General features: G+C 42.7%; 2 protein-coding genes across 3 annotated transcripts in view; one reads left to right on the forward strand and one right to left on the reverse strand.

The window, feature by feature from the left end:
• Window positions 1–17,200, forward strand: part of SNX30 (sorting nexin family member 30) — a 67,805-nt gene that overhangs the window by 48,163 nt on the left and 2,442 nt on the right. Inside the window, exon 9 of one of the 2 annotated variants that reach the window (XM_042015247.1) lies at window positions 337–5,296. The exons of the other annotated variant lie outside the window; for it this stretch is intronic. Within the exon in view, the coding sequence (XP_041871181.1) occupies window positions 337–396 (60 nt within the window). The 3' untranslated portion in view covers window positions 397–5,296. Of the gene's footprint in view, window positions 1–336; window positions 5,297–17,200 lie in introns of those variants that run through there. 2 annotated transcript variants of the gene reach the window in all.
• On the reverse strand, window positions 593–12,473 carry SLC46A2 (solute carrier family 46 member 2). The gene is made up of 4 exons (XM_042015246.1): window positions 11,102–12,473; window positions 9,461–9,544; window positions 7,682–7,838; window positions 593–6,647 (listed from the first exon to the last, which is right to left on the reverse strand). The coding sequence occupies exons 1-4, from the start codon at window positions 12,411–12,413 to the stop codon at window positions 6,590–6,592; spliced, it is 1,611 nt and encodes a 536-aa protein (XP_041871180.1). The 5' UTR covers window positions 12,414–12,473; the 3' UTR covers window positions 593–6,589.

Here is a 17,200-nt window from a genome sequence, read left to right on the forward strand (position 1 = left end):
GGTTGTCTGCCTAGCTGAAAGCTGTGGTATTCTTCAGTTTAGAAAAATCCAGGTTAGTATTTGGAAATCCTGGGTGTTCTGATGACTTTTAATGGCTTGGGCCAGCTGGTGACTTTGGAAAACCTGAATTTGTTGAATTTGTTTGGAAGGTGCAGCTATTCTAACACTTACTTGCTGTTTGAGATCCTGGGTTTTTTTCCCCCTTCTGTAATCATCTGTAAAGACCCACATAACTTTTCTTCTACTTGTATGCTATTGGTCTAGAAGGGTTGGTCAGAAGTTTCATGAACCGATATAAAATCAATTTTTTAAATCAATCTTTCTTCCTTTCTTCAGTGCCTTACGGCGTGGGAGTCAATTATACCACTACTGCAAGACAAGCCAGAGACCAAATAAGAAGTACCTTCATGGACAGTCTAGCACTTCTATGCTCAGTACCACTAGTCATACTGGAACTGTATGGAGAACTCTTTTTGTTAAGTTAACTGAAATGACAGCTGCACTTAGTTTTTCAGAGTATCTGTTCCAGCCTATTTGAATTTTTTTTCCTCAATTTTTGTGTTTAAACTGGGGTATGTTTCATCTTTTTGAGTTACCTTGAATGGTTCCTTCTTTATCCTGTGGAGTGATTGGGGTTCATAGTGAAAGTGCATGGGGATCTTGATAAAATTTACCTCTCTAGTCTGGAAGGAACTAATGAGTGGAACACTAAAAAGATGAAAATAAAACTCTACTGCAAGGTGCCAAATGACATCTTTATTACCATTCTGTTTTGTTGCTTAAAAATACCCCCCAATAATTATTTCTATGATACAGTACTCCCTAACCAATCCTTGTCCCTTTTTTTTTTTTTTTTTGGAATGGACAGGAAAAGGCTGCAAAAGAATATTTTCTGTTTTGCTACTGCCCATGTGCTCCCTCTGGATGAAATGGTCTCTGGAGACTTTTCCATCTGGGAGTCGGGCTGGTTCTAGACAGACCATACCAACACCAGCCACAGATAGGCGGTGATGCAAGCATGAACTGTGGTTTTTGTGAGTGTGGCATGCTGTTGGTTCATACTGAGTATCTTTGTTTACCTTGGTGATTATGAAATAATGTCAGTTGACTGAAGTGTACTTGTGACTGACTTGGGGATCAAAACCAGCCTAGCTGTGGGAATGAGTTGGACAGCGGCCTTTCAAGGGTTGTGGGAATGGGGGAGGAAGTATGAGTCTTTAATTTTCCCAAAGCTAGCTCCGGAAGTTGCGTGGTGGAGGTCTCTTGCACCATGCTTTGAATATAGGTTTTACTAGAGCTACTTTAGGCTTGGTCACCTAAGATGTAAATGTAGTAAAAGTAGAACTCTGCTTTCTCTCCTCACGCTTTCTTTGCAGCAGCCAGAAGCCAAAAGGTGTAAATGCTTCCTTCCACCAAGCATCAGTGTGTGAAAGCTGCCTTAAATGGTTTGGTGGGGGATAGATGGGTACCCTATGAGGTACACATAGTGTTCAAATCTGTCTCTGCTGAACCACACGGCAAATCTTTTAGGACTACTTTTGGTATAGATCTATTTTCTTAGTAGTTTCTGTTGGCCTTTAGAATTGTAGCTGCTTCTGCAAGTACTTTTTTGTCCTTTCTCTTGCAGTCCAACCCCAAGTAAATGCCTACTTGGTGTTAATGGCCTTAGGAATGCTGATGTGATTTAACCATCCTAAGTGAGGAGGGTCAGAGCTCATATGACTGTAATACTGGGATTTAGGGCAATAAATAACTGTGCTTACTGCTAAATTTGAGTGATTACTTGTTCTCTGGCAACATTCTTGCAAAGAATGTGAGCAGTGATTGACTTTGTGCAACTTCTCTGTTCTCCTGTGGCAACCTACCAGGTACTAGTCTGATTTGGAATTTATTCCTTCATAAACACCAACTGAACCTGCAGCCACCCTTCTCACCCTGGTGGCTTTATGGAACCCTCAAGATGAGTTATTGCAGCACTGTGGTAGCTGTCAGGCTAATAAGATGGTGCTCTCTGCATGAAAAAGTAAAATATAAAACATTCTAAGAAGTTCTTCTTGACTCAGCCTTCACTGACAGCTCCATGGTACTAAACAAACTATGTTTCCTGTTTTAAGGTCAGTTTGTCAATATGCACTTTTTGGTGTAAATGAGAACTCTGGTTTAAGTTGCTGTTAGGTTCAGAATCACAGACTCCTCTTGTTCAGGGGAAGTACTTAAGAGGATAATCTTGAAGCAATCTAGAATAAGCACTTGTGTACTAGCTAACAGTCTGGCCTTCAGGGTTACAGTCTTCCCCGTTTTCTGCAAAGAAATATCAACGTGCTTTTTGAATTAGTTCATGTGGAGTAAATGGAATTTTGTAGTTGACTCTACAGCATCACTGGGACTCAAGCAAAATATAATTTGAACTAATATTTAGTCAGCCTTCCCACCATCTTATTAAAATAAACGGTAAAAGATGAGTAGGAAGGGTGGTGGTTTTTTCCTACAGATGATTTAATCTGATGCCTTACAGCACTAAGGTCCTCTTCCTGCTTTGCTTTATGTCAAACTGAAGTGGGTGTTGCTTCTGGAGAATTTAGTAATTAACATCACAGCTGTTCATGAGAAGCATAATGGACAGTGGAGAGTACCAAGTGAAGTTCAAATCAACATGTAACTGTTGAAATCAACATGGAGCTGTTGAAGATCGGGATTTCTTATGTGGTCTGGACCAAAAACCTCTTAAACTCATACAAGGGAAGTAAAACTTGACATTCAAAAGAGAAGTCCTCTGCAAGAATTGCTGCAGTGTAATAAGGGTGTGCAATGGTGGGTCTGAGCTTCTATGGGCAGTGGAGTGGTCTTATGAAGAGGTGTTGTAAATCACTAGGTAACTGAAGGAGAAGCTGTGGGTGAGGTGTGGGGACATTTGGGGCAGCCATGCCAGTCAGGAGAACTACAAAAGTTGCAGGAAATCCCTGTAAGATGTGGAGAGTGACACTTGTATCATATACAACTGCTGTTAGCGGGAGGTGGAGTCCTGAACTGAGAGTGAAACTCTTAACATGTTATCCTGTAATCCTTACAGAATAAAAGTCTTTACTTTGGAGGGTCCAGACTTCCATGAGAGAAATAGAAGGTGTTGGTAAAGGGAAGCAGGAATAGTGCAGGAGCTTCATCTTTGAGTAACTTGTTAAGTGTTAAGTCACTTAAGATGACTCTCTGCACGTGCACCAAAATGACACCAAAAGTAGTTGGCACCCTTTCTATGAGTCTGTTTAACGTGTGCTTCCTTCAGCCGTCCTTAAATCAGCCCAGTTTTCCTCATAATCCATAGCCAGGGCAAAGTCCCTCTCAGAGGATGCATAATTCACTGCTGCCCAGTTACCTCTGTATAGTTTCTGTGGTGTTTGTTTCTTCTCTTAAGTGGCACCAGCACAATAAAGGAAGCACTGAGATCTTGTTTCTATGCTCAGTAATGGACCATGCATTATACAGGTTCCTGTATACCTTTACCAGGTTCTAAATCTTGCAATAAAACATCATGGCTTTTTCAGGTATACATTGAAAAATGAAAAGGTAGTATGTGTAACCCTAAAGACACAAACAGTTCCCATATGAGTTGTATCAAAGAATAAAGTATGATTCTTCACTGAATTCTACTTGGATTTTTGTTGCACTAAAACTTATGCTAAAGATAAAGTAGTGGAATTAGTGATAGAAACAAAACATGAGTGGCAGAGACAGTTGTGTGGAGGTACTGTGCAGTAGCCTTGAAGCAGTGGCTGTGCTTAGCCTGTTCATATTGCTTCAGGTGTCAGTCCTGCAGATGCCAGGGTACAAAAGAATTCTCTCACAGATCAGCAGGGACTGTTCTGTATTTTAACAGGAGCCATACTTTTGTTAAAACTTGCACAATTTAACTGGATATAGTTATGATTATTGTTGCAGACTGTTGAAAATCCTTGTCCTGATAACCACTGAACAAAATTGTGTAGACTATACAAGCACATTAGATGAGATGTTCTGTCAAATTCTGGAGGTAGAACATTCTTTCCTTGGGTGCATTAACTTCTACTACAACAACTAATACATAGGGAAAATGAGGACTAATTTTTTTAAGATAGGCAAGTTGCAACTACTTGTTGGATTTTTTTTTTTTTCCTCTTGTGAAGTAAAACTGGGGATCACAGGAATAAACTTGCCTTCAGGCAGACTGAATGTGGCATTTAAAACCTTTTGGGAGTGCTGTTGAACCAATTTACAAACTAAAATGGCAGTGCTTAATTCTGTGCTTAGCACTTGGAAGTCTTGCTGAAGTATCTGACTTGTACAAGTATGTAGTAATGAACTGGACAAGTTTTAAGGTTGCATGCCTAGAGCACAGTAAATGTGCAGAAAATAATGAACTTTCCAAAGAGCTGTAAGTAGATCACCCTTTTGTAAATGGCATGCTAAAACAATAACAGCTAGTCACTGTCCTAGACTACTTTGAAGGTCTTGGTGTTCTATGCTTTGGAGCTAAACCATTTCCTTAACCCTGCTGCTGGGATATGTATCCATACATTCAGATCAAGCTGCAGGGTTATGGCCAGTGCAACATTCCCACTGCACAAGGAGACAGATTGCTGAAGGCCAATCTTACAATAAGAGCCAAAGGGCTTTTGTCTATAGTACACAAAAATAAAGAAGCACAGTCCTTGTTCTCGCTTCTCTGTGCCTGCATCCCTCTGTCCCTCCCTAAGGTCTGGAGAGTTGGGCCATGCAGGTGAAGGCAAGCTGGCTGTGAGCCTCACACACTGTGGTGAAGGTATCGGTGATGGGGACCAAAATGGTGCTGGTTCCTTGTCCAGACTCCTCTGCTTTCACTCTATAAACCCACTCACCAGAACCAGAGTCACTGTTCATACCATTAAAATACAAAATGAAAGCTGTGAAAAGACTTATCTCTGTATGAATTAGCTAGTAAACTATGTAAAAATGGGAAGGAGGCTTTTGTTTCCTGTACTTGGCCAAATATGCTCTTGTTCAGACTCACAGGCTAGGAAATGCTGTCTTGCCTTCTGGTGCTGGCATGTTTCTATACCCTTTCATATATCCTTATAACTATACTTTGTGCATTGTTTACTATGGAACTAGTATTGATGGAGAAAAATACTTTGAGGTAAAACTGTTTGTAATTCTCTATTAGTGTGTACATTTTTAAAAAATGTGCCATTTGTTTACCTCAGTTAATTTAATGGAATGGACCAATAAATGTATTTAAAGATGACTCCTTTACTTAGAATAAAGTTTCGTTTTTTTGCAATCTTCACTGTTGAAATTACGTGTGCTTATTTTGCTGAGCAGCTCACTATCTTACTGCAGAAATACCCTTCCCCTGAAATCTCATTCCATGGTTGATGTAACTAGAAGTCATCTGACTTGTTGCTGCATTACTTCTGGTACTGAAAGTGATGGAGCTGAGGAAAGATTGTGTCTGTATGTGGGGGACAGGGTGGCAGCAACTTTCTCTGAGCAAGGCATTGTGTAGTGATGAACCAACTTCTGCTTGCTATACCCCTGGCTTGAACTGAAGCTGCCTGATTTACCTCCAGATTATTTCAGTTATTTAAGGGCTTTTAACTTCCCTTTACTTAGTCTAGGACCTTGGTAGCCTTAATCGTTCTTAGCTCAATTAGCATGTAAGAAGACACATCCTTGTGAGACATGCCAGACTTTTGACTCACGTTTGGATTTATGTGATACCATCTCATGCTAGTTGCTGTATTGTATGAGCTTCCTTTCCAACCCAGATTAAAGCTGAGGTAACATGGTGACTATTACATGGTATCAGTGTCCTTACACCTCCAAAAAGCCTGTAGGAACTGTGTGCTGCACTTACCTGTTCTTAACCTGTTACAAGAGCAGCACATCGTGGTGGTGTGAGCCGAAACACTAGCATTAGCTCTTGAGTCTTAGTCCTCATATGAGCTCTGTTGAAGCACTGTCCAGGGACAGTGGGGACAATTTCCCAAAAGTCAGGGTCATGAACATCTGTTCAGGGGTGTTTTATTGTAGGGATTACTAAAATTCTGTTAATCTTACATATTTTTACAGTGGTATTTTTCTGTTTTCTTTTACGTAACATTAATTGGCTGGGCTGATAACATCTTCTGTAGCAGGTGGCGAGCCAGTGTGTCCTGCTGATGGCCCTGTGCACATGGCATATGGCTTGCAGCCCCGTTTCATCAGCCAAAGTCACAGAACTGCCCTGAGATTTCTGAATGAACAGACAAGAAGTAACTAATGGAAAACCAATCCTCTGCTTTCCTCTTCCACTCTGAACGATGTGTCTAGAAATGCCGTTTTCATTTCTAGCCTGTATTCTTGTCCCTCTCTGGTATTACTAACCAGCCTAGCAAAAAGCAGAATGCTCTGAGGACTTCTGGTGTGCAGATACTCTGCAAGATGAGGTGCTGCAGAAATAACAAGGCAGACGTCTCTTCCTGGGCGAGCTGAGTGGCTGAGAGGTTGTGGCATGCTGTGAAGTGGAAATACAAATGCTATGCAGCCTGTAGTGTTGGTAACTACTGTAGGGACTAATGATCACCAAAAGATGCCTCTGTTACTCAGTCAGAATCTCCAGGGACCCAGTGGTTGACCGTTGTTTGATGGCCACAAAGCTGTGAAGAACAATACAAATGCAGATAATAAGAGTTAGCAAACTACCTTCTCAAACTGCAGTCCACATCTGTATCTTAAACTTTGTCGGGGTGTCTGGAGCTGGCTGAGTGCTATTGGGATTCCTCTCAATGATCTGACAGCCTCTTTTGTGTACAAGCAATGACACTGGCACCATTTATCATCCTTCAGACTTTAATAACACCTGTTTGTGCTGATAATGGTACTTCTATTTGGAGCCTGTATTAAAAAGCATTTGAATACCTAGCAGTGACCCCTGTTAAACAGAGGGTTGTGCATAAGAAACAAGTCTTTTGTGTCTGGAAGATTTGAGGCAGAAAGCACAGTCGGGAATGATGACTATGAAGCAGACTTCTAATGGACAAGGTGTAAAAGTAGACGGAGAGGTTGTTCCAGCTTTCTCTCTTCAAATTAAGCTGGTTTTGTGCTTAAAATTTGTTCTTGAAATTGTACCTCTCAGTCACTCTCAGTAGTAGTACTGTTGGGCAAATTCAGTGGACCGGAAAAAGTAACCATTTCCTTCACTGTGGTAATGGTTTCTCTTTGAAACATTTGAGAGAGACTCAGATTATTCTTTTCTGTCATAATGGGTAAGTAACACAATGGAATTTTTAAAAAACACTTTGTGTAGGGTTATTCCTTCATTCTACTTATTATTACTTTCACAGTATCAAACACTTGTATATGTGTGAATGCTTTGTCTCCTGGCATTATTAGCTGTTAAACTGCCAAATACTCTTCCTGCAGCAATTTGTGCTACATTAAACAAAAATAAGATTTAAAAACCCCACTTACTAGACATTGCAGTTTTCATTCTTTGAATCTCCTTGATATTTGTCAACTCATTTCTGCAAGTTTGTTTCTTCCTTTTTTTTTTTTTTAATTCAGTTGCGGAGGGGTGTTGTTGTTTTCTTTTTAAATTTTTTTCCTATCTGTATTATATATTTTAGACCTGGAATCAGGAAGCATGGAGAAAATACATGTCCTTTTGAACAAAATCTTTCCTGTTTCTTACCTTAAAGGTAGGAAAGTCAGGCAGCCAACCAGGAAAGACAAAATGAAGCAGAAGCCGCTGTACCAGTCCAGTGTGTTTTGATAGATCTTGTTGTAGACTGTAGATGTCACTACTCCCGTGGTGACTAAAGACAGCTGCAGCAGGACAAACACCTTACCTGTAAGACAAGAACATAGTTTGTTACTCTGGGGATTAAAAAACCAGCTGTGGTATGTCCCTGACAAATCCAGGATCACACCTGTGTAGTCATTGCTTCACTGACACCAGATGGCGTGAGTTTGTAGACCACAATTAAATTATTTTTCCTTCTTTTAGACGTGGGACAAAAGATCCAACTGGAAAACTGTCTGCCTAAACAGTCTACATATACAGGTAGCTGCTTGGAAGAGCGGCAATAAACTGGTCAGTAAGTGTTCCTTCTCCTAGGAGGTAGAAGAGTAGTCTAGACTAACATCTTCAGGACAGGAGAAATTTTAGTCAGGGTCTGCTTCTGGCCTAGGCCAGAAAAGTGGTTCACAGGGTTAAAATTATAATAATGCCTGAAATAGGGATGTGTGTGTCATTTGTATGATGTTTCATGTGGAAGAATGGTAGAAACTGAATTCTAGTTGAAACCACTCTTTACTGGAGGGTTTCTGTCATGATATATGAGTGAAGGGGAAGTAACGCAGCCCTGCTGGGACATGCAGACAGGGGGCAAGGTCAGGGCTGTGTGCTGAGCCTGCTGCCCAGGCAGCCTTCTGCAGCCACTCAGCACCAGCAGCTACCAGCTAAGGAGATGAGACTGCCACCAGAAGGCAAGGGCTGCTCTGCTGCAGGGTCCTACTCGAGGTCTGGACTGATGCTGTTGTCACGTGCAGCCCGTATGGCTCAAGGGGGAGGTTAAAAATGTTTGATTTCTAGTGATTAATTTGGGTTGTGAGCTGTGCTGCTTGTGGCAGGTAGATGATTTTGCTGTGGTGGATATTGACGGAGCACAGGAAATAGGAATTAACTGGTGACAGTGCAGTCTCATGTTCATATGGCAGAAAGGAGAAGGATGTGAAGGATGGCTGAGGGAACATGTCTGGAGGAGGTATGAGCAGTTGTGGGCCTGTGGTGCTGTTTGAATGAATGGCCAGTCCTGTCTCTTGTGTCTAAATCTAGCTCATTGGGGTAAAAATAGTAGGCTTCAATATGCTGTTGTAAAATACATTTTATTAATTTGTAATACATATATTAATGGAAAAGAATTCCTGCTGCTGTTCCAAGAAGGGTCAATTTTTATATAAAGGTTATTACTTGTAGTTAAATCAGGTCTGTCAGGAACAAACTGCCAAGAACTTGAAGAAATGTTTAGAGAGCATAACTGAAAAAAAGATGAAAAAATCCATCCTTCCCAAAACTGAAAGTAAAAGAAGCCAGATATAAAATGGTGTGTCCATCACACTGCTTCAACTCAATGTCCTGCTTTTCTTGGTTCTCCCTGCAGTACTGTGTTTTTAAGCAGCACCTCAGCTATTTTCCCTGCCTTTGAACTATGCACGGATTGTAATCTTTTGAAGTATGTGCTGAAAATTCTGTGGATAAATGATGATGCAACCAAGGACGAGAAGACTGGATGTGAGAATCTAGTCCAGCCAGTTTCTCTGCTTCTCCCTTCCTGTTTGTGGTATCATGTGTTCTGGTATTATTACACAAAGCACAGATTGCAGCAATAACTTACCCTTCTCTTTGTACTCTAAGCAGAATGAAGGGATTTCAGGGGGTTTTGATTGGTAAGGTAACCAAAATACTCACCATAGGATGATCCTTCAACATGCTTGGACAACATGGACCTGATGGTTGGTAAAGGGATGAGGGCAAAGAGCATCACTGCCCGTGCTGTAATGCAATGAATTTTGAGTTATCACCAGCACCTCTTTGTCACCCAACACAACCACTGCTTTTGAAGATTACATGCCTCTGGCTTGGGCAGGCACCTTGCTTCACCTCTTCTCATCTGCTGAGTGCTAAAAAGAGGTAGGTTTCACTTCATCCAAGGCAGATAAGCCACCTATTGCTCCCATTAGCAGAGATACTTTGCCCAAACTAGACATGGTCTCTTGTTCTCAGCCAGACATCCCAGCATAGATGGGTTCCTCACTCTCCTTTGAGGTAGTGAGGATGATGGTTTAAGTGGTAACATGCAGAGAAAGCCCCCTGTGCTACACAGTCTTGACAGGAACAGTACCTTTATAACGCTACATCTATCTTGTATCTTGGTGCTTCTGTCTTGCAGTATTCTAGCCTGTCTCTACTGTGAAAATTTATAGGGAGCTGGAATTACTTTCCTGTCAGCAGAACCAACCTCAGTGAAGACCTGGTCCATGTCTGGTGTACCAATGTGCATCTGCAATTCAGGGAATAAGCATCCTACACACTGCATAGCAGCATGTCTTCATGTTCAAGATGAGCCTAATTAGTAAGCAACTTAATTTTTTTATCTTTTATTCCCCAGCTTGATTGCCTAAACAAACAAAATCTCTTAAAATTTTTACTCAGTGTTTGGCTTAGTACACAAATACAATATCCTATCATTTTTCCCTTTAGAACAAATTCATTTAATTTTCTATTTCCCATTCCCTGTAGGGACAGACAGAAAAATCACTTCAGGACATTTTTCTCCATTTATTTCTCACTTTCAGAAGCAAAACCTTAAAGCCATGCAATAGACAATACTCTGTGAGATAGCTCCGCCACAATGAATGCAGTTCCTGGGTTTTGTTTTCTGTGTTTTGTCATAGGGTAACTCTCAAAAATAAACTTGCCTTTCCTTTATCATGGGATGCTGCCCCATCTATTGTTACCTGTCCCTTAGTAATTTATGTACACTGTGGGATTTGTAAACTACATTATTGTGATAGTTTACACCTCCAGTGTTTCACTGAGTTTCCCAGCAGCCATAAGTGCCTTCATATGACAAAAATAAATCACATCTTAAGGTGTTCACTTAATAGGAAGCCATTGCCATTTTGTTTCTGTTGTGGCCTGAAGCCTTACCTCAGAAGTGAAGAAGTGCTTCCTACTGATGCAGTGATGTGGTCCTACCAGTACAGGGAGTCAGCAACAATTCCCAGTCCCCCTGAGTGTGAACATCTTTCTGCTCAGACCTGGTCTGTGACCAGCTGATGAATTACAAGTCAGTGGGCCTTAAACTACTCCTTGGCAGAAGTGTATACCTCCTCAGAATATTGTAGAGTGCTGAGTCTTAAGAGTACAAAGGGAAATGTGGGGAAAGAGGAGTAATAAGAATGCTCTCCTGCAAATTGCCCATGTGATGGTCTGCCTAACTCCCTGCTTGCAAACTTGTCATGAAGCAAAGCAAAAAGCTCTTCCAGTGATGTTGAAACACCCCTGTCCCAGGGTGTATTTACTCATGTGAGTGGCTGTTAAACTCACCAATGTAGAACAGGAACGTCCACTGCACGAAGGCCATGATGAGGATGCCAGCACTGAACGATGCTACTCCAATCATGATCATGGTAATGTCCCTCAAATATCTGGAGAACACGAGTACCCCTAGGAAACTGGTAATGAAGATCACGTACCCGGCAGCGTTGCCATGGCCAATCTCCACAGCATTCCAACTTAAAGGTTCCCTGAGCAAGAACAGTGGGAGCACGTTCATTGCGCCAGCCACAGCAAGGTCATAGAGGATTGCTGCCACAAACAGCAGGATGATGATGAGTTTTGAGGGAGATACTGGAGTGGAGATGCTGCCCTCTGACGGTTGGGAACTCCCTGCTGCTGCTGCTTCAGGTAGCTGACCACCCACCTCCTCTGTGCTCTTGGCTTTGGCTGGGCAGGAAGCTGCTGGCTTGGGGACTGTGAGGACAAAAATGCTGTAGAGGAGACAGAAGGCATAGCAAGCAATGCTGCAGCACACCAGCACGGTGCCTTCTCGATAGCGGTCACTGAAGCCAACAAAGAGGTAGCCAGATGCCATGCTTCCCAGAAAGCCAGCGAGGCCGTACACCAGTTCAATAATGATGAGCCGCAGAGACCTCTTGCTCTCAGACGACCCCAGGGATCCCAGAGCCATGATGCCTGCCCAAAGTGTGGTGAAGCCTCCAGTCAGCCCATTGAAGGCAGCAGCCCCATACATCACCTCCACTGGCCAGTCCAGCAAGATCAGGAGCAACAGGAGAGTTTTGGAGCCCATATAACCAAGAAGAGGGAAGCAGATGGGGATCTTCCGATGTATCCTGTCCCCCAGCTTGGACAAGCCATAGGCTGACACCAGTGGGCTCAGGCCCAGAACTAGGTTGTAGATGATATAAAAATTAGATACAGCCTTCTGCTGAGCATCTTCCACGGCATGGGAGGGAGCAGTGCTGTTGGTCAGATTGTAGTAGTTCTTCACCACCAGCAGCAGTGCTGTGTCGTAGAAGGCACTGGCCACTTGGGAACCCGCGACCACTGGTTCAATCCACGTCCTCATTGCTGCTATCCCCACCATGCTGCTAGCCACCACGTCTTCTTGGAGAGAGCTGCTTTCACGGAGATGCACGTGAGGAAACAGCTCCTCAGAAGCTCTGCTCTGGAGGCATGTTTGGAAACAAGCAGCAAAAGGAAAAATAAAAGGTCTGCCAGGCTGCACAGGATCGGAGAATTGTGGAAGAGATGATCTGGCTGGGAGGATATTTGCACCTTGCCTTGCTATGTGTACACACACCTGCACATCCCTGTGCTGCTCTGAGCTCTGGCTCATACATGAGAGGCTTTTGTACAGCCAGAGAACGCCCTGCACTTGGTGACTGCTGCTGCTCCTCTTCCTGGCGTGGTTTCAACAGAGGTCAGATGACCTGGGGAATTTCTCTCTCACAGAGTAGGAAGTGAAAATGCCCAGTCAAGTAATTGCTGTAATTTGGGGTGGTGGTTTGTTTTTTGTTTGTTGACTTTTTGGGGTTTTTTTCTCCTTTTGGTATACTTAATGTATCACAGGACTCTCAAGAGTGGTTGTGGGGGCAGGGGATGGCTATGTGCCTTTTTATCAGGTAATTTGTGAATTTCCCTTACTGCCACCTCATTTTTCTTTTGTGTACACAAATATGTCATTGACTCTTTTGCTTTTTCCTGCTCCTGTTTTCCCTGTTGCTGCATCATGCCCCTTATGTCATTGTTGTTTCAATAATGCAGTCCGGAAATTACACCAAAGAGAAATTAAAAGGGAAAAGTTCTATTTTTGGTAGCCTGTCTCCTATGGCTGCCACTCTGCTTGCTGCATCCCTTGGCTTTACAGTGTGGGAATTTCCAAGCAGTTGAGAGAAGTCCCAGTTCATCCAAAGGCATCAGTGACTGCTGTGTCCCAGTAATCAGCCAGTTCAGCTGCAGGCAGAGGTGGGTGAGAGTCCGCCTCTGGAGAAGAGTTTTCCAGCCCTAGCTCCTGGGGGAGATGGCTGTGCATCTCTGCAGGTGCTTATTGCCACAGACTCTCAAGCTTTGTAGCTTGAAGTCAGCTTCCAATTTTGCTGCTGCCCAAGGGGTAGGTGAAACAACCCACTCAAGGAGGGCCACGTGGGCACGGCAGTGCTGCTAGCCAGAGGCACAAGAAGCTCTTGGACCAGGACATGGTGGAAGCAGGCTGCCAGCTCCAAGGACAATGCTTGCAGTCCCAGTTGCAGGAAGTGCTTGGAGGATATTGGGCAGTCTCAAAAATGCTATCTTAAATGATCTCATTTTGTACTGGTTTAATGAATCATAACAGGCAGAATAACAATCTGTTCTAAGAAGATTTATGGTCATTACTTTAAAAAGTAAATTAATGATTAATTTGGAAAAGCAATGTTAAAACCTCCATCTGTTGGACTCTTCGTTGATTCAGGTGACATTTACTCAATGCCATGGCTCAAGAGTCTTTTTTTTCACTCTGTTTGGTTGTGCAATAATTTTTGGCTTGTATTTTGATTAAAGGAAGAAAGACCCAATATCTAACAGGGACAGGAGTGGGGAATTGCCTGCTAGAATGATTTGCTCTAGAAAATTTCATTTTTATCAGAGAATTTTTTTTTTTGTTAGACCAAAGGACTCTTAGCCAGCTGTAAATTATGTGTGTTGTTCCAACAGTTGTCTTTTTTTCCTTTTCCCCAGATTAGCTGAAAAAAGGTGTCTAGGTTCTTCAGGTTTTATGGACAACTGGGACAATTTTTTTTCAGCAAACCCTGAAATATTTTCAGAGGATGGAAATTCCAGACAGCCTTACTGAAAACCCCAAAGGATAAGCCTGTGACCAGTTTAAGCAACAAATGCAACCAAAGAAATGGCCACATTTTGCTTCACCCAGGAAGCCTTGTGTCTCCCACCAGAATTACAAGGAGAGATAAATTACTTATTTCATTCAAGCTTCAGTGTGGGACGTGGGGTCTGGTGCAAAGGAATTAAATTGGAGTGCAGAGGTATGTTACAGTCAGTGTGCTCAAGACACTGCAGATATGCTCAACTCCTGCTGGAAGCGTATTTTTGCTCTACACTTGATTGCATATACAGACTGATTGGCTTATTCAGCCAACACTGTTCAGGCCTAGACAGATAATGAACTGTGCTAAATGTTACTAGTGATCTCATGAATTACATCTATATTTCCAGGCTATTCTGTGTGGTCACTCACATTAAATCTACTTTTTAGAACTAGTTCAAGTGGAAGGATATTTTTCCATGTCAGTAATTGCAAAGCAGTAAGTGCTAAAGTAAGAGTTTAGCTCAGGCTCCAAAATATTTACCACTGAAAAGCAATTTTCACAAATCCCATATTCATTTGATGCCACAAAGTCTTCAAAATTCCTATTATCTAGTAATTTTTCAGAGGGCTCTATTCTTATATTACTGATATTTATAGGGACATTTGCATCTGTTTTAAAACACGTTAATGCAGCATAAATGTAATGGAGCCTTAAGAGAGTGGCCCTTGACATTTAAGAAAAATGTACCTACAGAATCAGAGACTATCTTAATAACAAAAATGCAATGGTGTAGCCTGCTGGAAAATGAACACATTGTTTCAGGGAATTTCCCTCCAGAGTGGTCTTATCTGGAGGCCCATAGAGGCAGGGTCAGAACAGGTTTTACCAACTCTTCAATGTTTTTCAGCCTGGCCAAACCAGAGGTGTTTGATGTTTCCCTGTGGTGATGTTTTGCCTTCATGTGCAGTACTGCTGTTTCTATTTATGTTTCTTTTCCATTTAGGACAGTTACATCCCTTTTTCTTTCTGAACAGAGTTGCTGTAGGGAATTCAGTACGCTGAGGGACCTGGGCTAGGCAAGTACCAGCATTCTGGAACTTTGTCTTCAGCATTCCTTGTCTGAAAAGGTCCTTTTGACATCCTGGACTGCAATCCAATGTGGGCAAGTAAGCCCCCTTCATCTTCCTCCTCTCTAAGCCTGCTAATGAGATCTGTGATTTACAATCCCCTTCTGGCAAGGCATTTTGCCTCCAAGGTGGTAAATTGGCTCTGTAACTCCTCCTCTGGATGGTTACTTGGTGTGTGCAGATCATCTTGTTGCACACTGTGGCTTTGTGGCAGTGGCAAAGTGAGGAAACATGACTAGGAACTGTAAAGTGCCTGGGTCTGAGCCTGGGTGGAGCTGCAGCCCCATCACAGCCCCAGGGAGAGGGAGAGCTGATTGAAAACACTGGGGAGAAGCATCTGTCTTAGTGATGGCCGATTTTCCTTTGGAAAATACTTCATCATAAGTGACCAAAGCATTGCCACAGGGATGTGGCATCCTAGTCAAGGGCAGTTGTCTTGGATCCAGAGCCACTGATGGTGGAAGCTAATGCCTGGACAATGTAAAAAGCCACTTAGCAGCCTTGTTTTGTGGCTCTGAGAAACAACATCAAGGTTGTTTGGGAACTCACAGGGCTGGTGCCAGTGTCTGTGGCACAACAGGTGGTAAGTGCACCATCACTGTAATAAAATACAGGCTCATGCCCTTATAGGTGCACCTGGAGGTGCCTCAGGCACCGAGACCTCTGGGCCAGCAGTCTGGCACTTGGGAGTTGCAGCACCATCAGACATGTTGGGATCATCTATGGAGACATCTGCTCTCCTCTGCTTCTCCTGGGAGGAAAAGGACGCACAGGCCACAGGCATTGGGAGCACATGGGTGCCTTTTGCCCCGTGCCTTGAGGCCTCACCTGCTGCTACTCATGAGCAAAGTCCAGGGTGGTGTGCAGGCCATGAAAAAGCTGGAGAGGGGATTTGCTCTATGGAGAGACCTCATGGGGTCCACTGCCAGGAAGCATGGTGGGGAGGGGTGACCCCCAACAAGGGTAGGGAGACCCCCGACAAGGGTAGGGAGACCTGCCAGCCCTCCTTTGGTAAAGGCTGGCACTCTCTGCCGCTTCACCACCACTTTGAGAACAACACAGGAGAGCAGCAAGGGGCTGGGAATGGCAGCACTGTCCAGTTGTCCTTCAGGATGGTCGCTGGCTGACCAAGCAGCACCAGACACCTACACATTTCCTTGCTTGTACTACCAGTCATCATGGTTTTCTCTATTTTTCTCCATTCAGAATTTTCTGCTTACCTTGTTGGAGTCTCCTGTGGGCCTATTCCCTGCTGAAAACAAAAATACACCATCCTTTGACAGATGCTTTTTGCTGAGTTGACTTTTTTCCCTTCAGCTTGAGGAACTTGGGCAATTAATAGTTCTGACAGCTAACTGTATGCCTTAACATTAATCCTCTCCATGGAAGCAGGAAAAAAGGCTTCTTTCAGTACCTGATGTCTGCCTGATCCGCTGGACCACAGAACAAATCCTGCTGTTGCTCTTAGATAAGCCCCATATAATCCTTGCACTAAACAAAATTTTTAGTTTGTGTGCCCATCCTCCTTTTCATTTATATTCATGTCTTTTTAAAAATTGTTGCCAAGGTATATATGTGTTTGGAACAGAAGCACTGCAAAGTTTAAGACTGTGCAGGCAGCAATGGCCTTGACAAATGGAATGAAATAAACTATCCTAGCACTACAACTTAAGCAATCCTATGTTGTATAAAAGTGGATAGTCTGGAAAAATGAAACAGCTATAGCAAAAGCATGATTATTAAAAAATTTCGCTACTGAATGAACTACAAACATTAATATATAAAAACTTGATTCAAACCCAAAAACTGCTTTCCTCATCCTAAGTGCTCTCCAAAGCCATTTCGAAATAATTTTGCTGGTCTACTTTTTTTTTGTTTGGGTCTGGAAGACTTTTGGCAATGGTGAATTGGTACCAAAAAGCCTACAAAAACATTTAAATAACAATGTTTGCAAAAAACATTAAGGGTGAATAAAATCTCTGTAGAATTTGACTTGGGATTTATAAATTTGGAGAGGATCTGGGTGGTAAGTGTCAACATGAATTAGAGGAAGATAATAAACAGAGCATAATGTAAAGAATAATACGGCAGAATAAAGGAGGAGAAAGAAATAGTAAATCACCTATCCTTAGGAGTGAAGGGAGAAAAGGAAAGGAAAGGAAAGGAAAGGAAAGGAAAGGAAAGGAAAGGAA

This window comes from Corvus kubaryi, unplaced genomic scaffold (assembly GCF_017639235.1).
Source record: "Corvus kubaryi isolate FWS band 111438036 unplaced genomic scaffold, C.kubaryi_AGA036_p1.0 split3-37296, whole genome shotgun sequence".
Lineage (NCBI taxonomy): Eukaryota > Metazoa > Chordata > Aves > Passeriformes > Corvidae > Corvus > Corvus kubaryi.

Coding starts and splice junctions, on each gene's coding strand:
- SLC46A2 (XM_042015246.1), bottom strand. CDS start 12,413: ATGAGCCAGAGCTCAGAGCAGCACAGGGATGTGCAGGTGTGTGTACAC. Junction 7,839..9,460: donor TGTTGAAGGATCATCCTATG/GTGAGTATTTTG, acceptor CTTGTCTTACAG/GTAAGGTGTTTGTCCTGCTG. Junction 6,648..7,681: donor CTGACTTTCCTACCTTTAAG/GTAAGAAACAGG, acceptor TGTTCTTCACAG/CTTTGTGGCCATCAAACAAC.